Raw genomic sequence first — 8,378 nt, forward strand, 5'->3', positions numbered from 1 at the left:
TTTAATGTCTCAAATAGTTGTTGATGTTCCTCTTCTTTCAATTATTTATTTACTAAAAAAAGTAGTTGATTTATAAAATATGTTTTAAAATAATTTTTTATTTTTATTAAAAATAGAAAGAGAGAGATACACAATATACTTTATATTAAGGATAAAAAAATTCACATTGAAAAGTTATTGTACACTTCTATTAACATTTTTGGAATCAAATGTTGCTAAAAAGTAAAAAATTCAATTACATTTGCTAATTGTATTGTCATAGTTCACATTCCCTTTAGTCAACATAATGTAGAATGAAATTTGTGAAAACCTAATGCACACAAATTATTTCATCGCAAGTATATGGGTCACTATGTAATATAGCAATGTGTCAAAGTCGATCCCACAAAGAATTAAACAAAATGGCAAATAGGTATCAAATTTTTAATTTCATTTAAGTCAAGTGAATCACACATGAAAGTTTATAAACTTAAAAAAAATTAATAATTCAGATTCAAAAGCAAATAATTCCACCAAACAACAATTTCATAAAAGAGATTATCTAAGCTCCTACTCTCTTGTTTACTTCTTAGAATCTATTTCCTCTGAATTACCTAGGATTAATTTTCTTTGGTTAATCTAAAGTCTAATTAGTTGAAATTGTTTTTTGAATCAATTACAACCCTCTCTTAAATAAGACCAAATATTAACACAATTATCCAGGAGGCATTTAAAATTCAATAACACTTTAATATGATTATATGGGTCCAAGAGGTATATTTTTATCCTAATGGTAAATTAGAATAAATTTTAATCCTATATTACCTAATCTCAAGGTTCATTTAAGATTTTCTTTTCTATGATAAACCATAAACCCTTACATCTCAACTCATTGGTGGCCAATCATTGAGCAAGTCACAATAAATGAGATTAAGTAACCCAAAACTAACATTAATCATAGAATAATTGGAAAAAATAGTATCTAATATATAAACAAATTCATAGTTGCTTAGGTCATGAAAAACGTCTAGCTATACATCAATAAACTCCATCCCACAATAGCAAAATCAAAAAGCAAAACCAAAAACATTGGAGAATAAGGGAAAAAAACAAGATCAAACTAGATGAAATCATAAAATGTGAATGAGTCCTTTTTTTTCCAAGCTCTTAGATTAGTGCCCATCCTTCAAAATTGCCTTCTCTGGTCCAGAAAACTTTCCAAAAGTTAAACTCCTCAAAACCCTTGTGCTTTCTCACTTTTCCATCTGAAAAACTAGTGCTTTATGTTTCTGGTGCAAAATCTACTACAGCACACGCTGTAGCATGCTCTAGATAATACTAAACTGCTACACATAAAAATTTAAGTTTTCATTAAATTTATTATATTTTTCTTATCCATCTCGTTCAAGCTTTCTTAGAGTTTTCTAAAATCAAAATGATTCAAATTAACAAAAGAAATTACTCTAAAATAAAATTAAAATATAATATTTACAAGATAAGCTAACTAACACTAAAATAAATACTAAACACAAGACAAATAAACAAAAATAACTAAATGACTCTCTAAAAGATCAATAAAACTCTCCAAAATATATAAAAATATAGAGAGTGAGAAAAACAAAGAATGGAAAAACTTGTGTAGCTTGTGAGCCTATTGCTAGTTTTAACTCATGTAATTAAACCAATGTAATATATATTATTTACATAAAAAATGTTGAAATGATATCACACAATAACAAAAAGAACCAAGACTCAAATGTAAATTTTCTCACCAAAAATGTAAATCTCATTGTGTCATTATGTAATTTAGAATGCCGTGACAATAAAGAGCTAATTTTAAGCTTTTAAATTTCAAGAACAGAGAGCCATGTCCATGATTATTGCCTTGTACACATGAGAAGGACATTGGACAATTATTCTCGTCTTATCACCATTATTTATGAAAATGTTGAATATCTTGAATACTTTTTCAACTTCGCATTCACATCCTTCGGTCAAAGCCGTAACTTTTCCCTTGAAGGTCGTAACATTTTGGAGTTAAACCCTTTTGACATAGCATTGCCTTGTCTTAGAACACCTGCTACATCGGACATTGCCACTTTGTATTCACTAACATGCAAGTTTTTCTCTTTAATTGCGGACAATTTTTCCTTATTGTTGCAAGTGAATTTACTGGAAATTTATTACGCCTTCTTTATATATATAACTTTATGGGCTAGGTTGGAATATAGAAAATGTATAAAATTATTTTACGTTACTAAAATATATTTGTGGCATCCCTCCAAATTTCCCCACTTTGGGGAATGGAAGGAAAAATTCATTAAGAATGCATTTGGGTATATGAGAATTTGAATTTAGATTTGAATTAAATCTTTTATTTGGATAAATCTTTAAATTTGAATTTGAAAGCTAATATGTTTTATTATAATTTTTTTATAATTTTAAATTCTCTCTAAAACTCTGCCATTTGAAGTTCCAATTATTTTAATCATCTTATTGTTTCACATTTTCGCTATCATCTTTGTTATTCTCCTTACTCCTTTCATATTTCATTTTTGCCTCTTACTAATTGAAAAATAAAAGTAAGTTTGTTGTTTCCAATATGTTGTTACTAATTTTAATATCAGCTCATCTTTTTTTTTTATCTTTAAAAATTTTTACACTATTCAAACAAAAATTTTAATATATATATATATATATTAAATGTAAGATTTTAAATTTAAAATTTAAATTCAAAACAATCAAAACTAACACTACGTACCCAAAAATATTTTTCACCATTTCCCTACATTTTTTAATCAAACAAGGGAAGGTAGGAAAATCCCTGCCCTTCTCTCTCAATCTCTTCCACCCAACAAAGCATAAAGTGTAAAGAATCATAATTTTTTTAACCAAGGAAGAGAATCCTCTTAGTATGTGTTTGGTATTCTTTTGACTGAAAGTTAGTTTGTCAAAAATTTATTTGACAAAAGTTAATAAAAGTTAATTTAGTAAAAGTCAGTTATTATAATAAAATTTGTATTTAAATATTTATTTTTAAAAGTTAGTTTAATAAACTAAAAAGTTATTTGAATTATATATAGTGAAATATACTTTTAAATGTACAATTATTAAAAAAGATATTGATTTATAATTATTTGTAATTTTTGTTATACAAATACAATAAATTAAAAATATTTAAAAATGTGTGATAAAAATTTTAAATAACATAAAATTTGATATGTTAAATAATTTATATAATAAGAGGATGCATAAATAATATAAATTTTTTTGTTGAATAATATAATAATAAAATTTGTATCAGTAATATGGTAAGCAAATTATTCACAATGGAGAGGCTTTTATGGTATTTGGAGAGGAGAGAGCAACATGATAAAGAAAAAATTATTTAAAATATTGTAAGCTCCAACTCACTTTTTCAAATACAAAAGCTACTCTCATTTAACTTGAGGAAATGGACTTTCAAAAAAATTTTAAATGAACTTTTGAAATGTGTTTTGGAAAAAAATTAGAACACCAAAAAACTTTAACTTACTAATATTCATGAGAGTCCTTTTCAAATATTAAAAGTTGAAAAACCAAACGGACCCTTATTTTTCTTTTCCATCCTCCTCTTCTCCTCTTTTTTTTTTTTAATTATAAGATTAACATTTCAGATGGTTTATATTTGATTTTATATAAAATGTTTTTCTATTATCGTTTTAAACTGTTGAAATTACAATCTAGTAGTTTGAATTATTTATTTTTTATAATTTTTAATTTTAATAATAATTTTACAAGAAATAAAATTTGAATTGCTCAAATGTTAATATGATGATTAGAAAAGAAAATTTAGGGAAAAGGAGAGTCCTCCCCACGTGAGTTTTGTAAATGACCTGATTGATTTAAAATTTTCTCAAGTTTAGAGAACTATTTTAAAATAAGGCGAAAATATGGGGACCAAGCACCTAACTTTTTTTTTTTTTTAATAAAAAAAGCACCACTGTTGTTTGTTAATTGACTAAAATAGAAAGGGATTTTTCTCTTTTTGGGCCATGAAGTGTGGTGCTCTTAAGCTAGGAGACTAGAGGGGGTTCAGGTGCGCACGCGAATTAGGTCGCGGCATCGGAGGAACGAGAAGCTCCGACGGTGTGATATTCAGGCCATCATCGGAGCTTCTTCCCCATCCTCTCAAATCTGGCGGTGTTTCCCTTCTTTGGCTTCCTGGTATAAGATTCCTTTTTTCCATTTCCTCTCATAGTTAGTGGCGTGTCAGCTTCATAATTATCCCTTCAAAGTTGAGGGAAATCACTTCATATTTCAAGCTTTGATTCCTTTCAATTTGATTTATTTCTCTAATTATTTTGATTTCATAATGTCATGCGCCTTCTTATACATATTTTCTGGGTCTTTGATGATGGCCTTGCTCATTCTTCATATACAATGAGGAGATTGACTACGCATCTCTAATCTCTACATATCATGTCTTCATTTCTATGAAGTTTATACTGCGGTGTTAATAATTGCTTATTTTAATTGGTTTTCTTCTCAATTTTCAATTTCAGAATTCGGGCACCTCATTTCTCGCGTCGGAAAACTTCTTGCATGTTGAGGAATGAGATATTGTAATCTAAGTAACATCCTAGGTCCTAAAAGAGAAACTGAATTTTAGGATTCTGCATAAGAGCTTAAGATGCCTTCTGGTTATCTATCAAAGCTGAATGCTACCATTTACTGTCGTTTTCGAGAAGGAATAACTCGGCAACAAGGGGTGCGATCTTTGCTATATAGACGTTCGTCTGCGTCTCTTTCTTCACTTTGCTCAACTTCATTTTCATCTGATGCCAATCCTTCTTTTTCAAGCCAAACGCTTAAAAATAAATTAATGGCTGCTTCAACTTCCATAGCTGTACTGGGAGATGTTTTTGTCCATGATGTCATCACTAGCCGTAGCAATACGCTAGACTTCAAAAAGCCTGGCGCTGTTTACTTTGGTGATAGAACTCGTGAAGGCTACATAAGAGATCATTTGAACTTGAAAAGAAAAGATCCATTTGCTCTTAATATTAGGCATTCGACTCTCGATGCTATTTCAAGTTTTCCTCATCGACCATTGCTGAAGAATTTCTCTACTACATCTTGTACTTCCTACTTTGCTCGGGCAGCGCACAATGTCTCATTTGACAGCGGCACTTGTGCTGAAGAGCTTGAAAATTCCTCCCCACTAGACCCGTAAGTGTGCTATCTGTGCATAAGTTTGTGCCAATCATAATTTTCAAGTCATTAAGAGGAGCCAGTGTTGCTGGATTACATATAATGATTTTCCATAGGAGTCTGTTGAGTGGTGATTAGAGTTAGTTACAAGACTCTAGTAGTATAAATAGGAGCACATGGTGATGTATTAGGTGTCTTTTGATTGAATAAACTCTCTTTATGTTTCTCATGTACGAGGGTACAATATTGCTTCTTCGTTAGTTAATTAGTTAGTCACTTATAAAAATTATTCAGTCTTTTTTAGTAACCTGAGGCTTAGTTGTGTTACTTTCAGAACAATTGCTGGCGGTGAGACTTTGAAGCTATTTTCAGGATCTAGTTACCTACCACATCCAGATAAGGAGGAGACAGGTGGAGAAGATGCTCATTTTATTTGGGATGAACAAGCAATTGGTGTTGCAGATGGTGTAGGTGGTTGGGCTGAAGTTGGTGTTAATGCAGGACTGTTTTCTCGTGAACTCATGTCCAATTCAGTAAGAGCAATCCAGGAGGAGCCAAAAGGTTCTATTGATCCAGTAAGGGTGTTAGAGAAGGCTCACTTAAGCGCAAGGGCCAAGGGTTCATCAACAGCCTGTATCATTGCCCTTGCTGAGAAGGTTTTGCCTTTTATTTTAAGTTCATAGAAGCCAAATAATTTGGTCAATTTTCTATAGAATAAATTTAATGGACTCTAGATAGGTGAACTTAACCTTTAAAATATTTTTATTGGCACTGAATCAACTTAAAGGTTTTTCTTGTTTTCATCAGTAAAGGTTTTGATAATTGTGCTGCGGCTTCTGCAGTAGTTTGCATTATTAATATCATTTGATCTTATATTGACCGAACTTTGTGTGTTTGAAACATGATGTGCAGATCATAATTTTGCACAACAAAAGTTAGGTTTTTATCTAAATTAGGATTTCAGACCATCAATGTGACAATGTCTTTGTGGATTGATGCTTTATCATGTTTACATCAAGCTTTAATTCAAAAGGTGAATGGAATTAATGCATGTCAGGACTCAGGAGTTCTGCTAGTGTCTTCTCTTTTGTGTTTTGATGACTTTTTTCTTGTCATACTCGTGGATACACATACACGCACATGCTCTTTCTTGTCTAACTTGTTTTTACACTCTTAAGATTAATGTTTGGCTGGTGTTCTATATCCTGCATCTTAATTGACTAAAGTGCATCCTGCGCTGCCATTAAGTCACACTTTTAAGTAAACTTGGCTGGTTTTTATTATATATGTACCTAATTACGTACACATGCATGTATGTAACAACATTAATTTATTAATGTTCACTTCATCTATTTGACTTCTTGGTCCAGGAGCTTCAAGCTATTAATTTGGGTGACAGTGGATTCATTGTGGTTAGAGATGGAAGCACCATCTTCAAGTCCCCTGTTCAACAGCATGGCTTCAATTTCACATATCAATTGGAGAGTGGCGATGGCGGTGATTTACCCAGTTCTGGTGAGGTAACTACACATACTAACATCCTGACTTCTCATTGGCATGACCTTGATATTTTCAATGACTTGCTTTAGCTATATGAAAATTTCCAAATCAAGGTAGTCTTGCTTCTGATAGCCATTTTTTAAGTGAGATGTGGCCTGTTGTAACCATAAAATTGTAGGATCTCTCTCCCTCTGGAGACTCTGCTTGGTATGGAAGATGGAAAACGGAGAGGGGAGTGAAAATGAGATTCTTTGATTATTTGGTAGAGATTAGAGAGGTTTATTAAGAGAGAACGAGAGAGGTTAGAGAGAATGAAAAATGAAAGGCAGGTAGATCTTTATTTTATTTTATTTTTTTAATAACAAAAGCAGGTGGATCTTGTATAGACATGAAAGAGTGTTTGCGTTTTAAAGTTTTTAAGCTGTCCAGTTGCATGGTTCTATTTTCCCTCAAGCTGACACTTACGGGGCTAGTCAACCAAGTTGCTTGTTCTCCCGAAATAATGATATTGGTACTTTTTGACATCAAAGCCTTATGGAAGGTGAAATCCATGTTTTAAAAACGTATGTTGTTTGAGTCTCTCTATTTTCATTGCGTTATTTCTTGTCAACTCGAAAAGGGGGGGAAAAAAAAAGCAAAACATGGAATGCATTAGACTGACTTAAAGTGGTAGGTTTTATTGGAATGTGGGAGACCTACTTGAGTGATGAGTCCCACACACTCTCTGCATATCTCTCTTCAACATTGACAAGAAATAGGAGGAATAAAGATGCAAAGAATCTGTATAACTTGTGGAAACTCAGACAATTAGTTGCGATAATGTGAACAGGTGTTTACAGTGCCTGTTGCCGCAGGAGACGTGGTGATTGCGGGAACAGATGGATTATTTGACAACTTGTATAATAATGAAATTACAGCAGTTGTAGTGCACGGAATTAGAGCGGGACTAGAACCCCAAGTAACTGCACAGAAGATAGCAGCACTAGCCCGTCAGCGAGCACAGGACAGAAATAGGCAGACTCCATTCTCAGCTGCTGCTCAAGATGCCGGCTTCCTGTATTATGGTGGCAAGCTCGATGACGTTACCGTTGTTGTATCACACATAACCTCAGTAAATTCCTGAGTCCCTATCCCAGCCGTCATGCTCGGGGTGTTCCTTGGTGAGTGTTAGCTTTTGTTACATTGTTCTGTGCCTAGTCCTGGCTGATATTTTCTTTTTTGGCCTTTTCACACGCTCTCCTTTGCGTGAGGGTTGTATAATTTTAAAAAACAATAGTTTGTCCTTACAAGGCTTTTTTTTTTTTTTTCTTTTGGCCATTTATGGTTTTTAAGAAAGTTGCAAGTTCTAATTGTTTTTGGGATTGATGATTTACAGAGTTGAGCGGTTAAAAAGGACTAGGCCGGTGGGAGTCATCAATTTTCGTGACGCACAAAGTATCTCCCAAATTTAAGTTTTTGCAAGACTAGTAATATTATATTAAATGTTAGGTATCAAATGTGTTAATAAAAGTTTAAAAAAGGGTGATACATGAGAAAATAAAAGTAACTGTATACCAACCGAAAAAAGAAAGAAAGTTTACTGAGTTGAAGCAAGTCAAACAACAACAAAGTGTGGTTTCCCTTTTTCTTTTTTTTTAATAAATCATTAACCATGAGTTGAGAGATCTTATGGACGACTTTTTTCAATAGTCCTTGTTCTTCCTTTA

The 8,378-nt window shown here is 32.1% G+C and overlaps 1 protein-coding gene across 1 annotated transcript; it reads left to right on the forward strand.

The window, feature by feature from the left end:
* Positions 1 to 4,007: 4,007 nt before the first annotated feature.
* On the forward strand, positions 4,008 to 8,378 carry LOC129311983 (probable protein phosphatase 2C 80). The gene is made up of 6 exons (XM_054954517.1): positions 4,008 to 4,185; positions 4,524 to 5,190; positions 5,507 to 5,828; positions 6,543 to 6,692; positions 7,502 to 7,832; positions 8,048 to 8,378. The coding sequence occupies exons 2-5, from the start codon at positions 4,652 to 4,654 to the stop codon at positions 7,793 to 7,795; spliced, it is 1,305 nt and encodes a 434-aa protein (XP_054810492.1). The 5' UTR covers positions 4,008 to 4,185; positions 4,524 to 4,651; the 3' UTR covers positions 7,796 to 7,832; positions 8,048 to 8,378.

The sequence above is a fragment of the Prosopis cineraria genome, unplaced genomic scaffold (assembly GCF_029017545.1).
Source record: "Prosopis cineraria cultivar Desert tree isolate PC_DT_omini unplaced genomic scaffold, ASM2901754v1 PC5, whole genome shotgun sequence".
Lineage (NCBI taxonomy): Eukaryota > Viridiplantae > Streptophyta > Magnoliopsida > Fabales > Fabaceae > Prosopis > Prosopis cineraria.

Excerpts from the sequence above, each read along its gene's own strand:
- LOC129311983 (XM_054954517.1), top strand. The coding sequence starts at position 4,652 with ATGCCTTCTGGTTATCTATCAAAGCTGAATGCTACCATTTACTGTCGT. Across the intron at positions 5,191-5,506 it reads AATTCCTCCCCACTAGACCC|AACAATTGCTGGCGGTGAGA; the intron begins GTAAGTGTGCTA and ends TGTTACTTTCAG. Across the intron at positions 5,829-6,542 it reads TCATTGCCCTTGCTGAGAAG|GAGCTTCAAGCTATTAATTT; the intron begins GTTTTGCCTTTT and ends TTCTTGGTCCAG.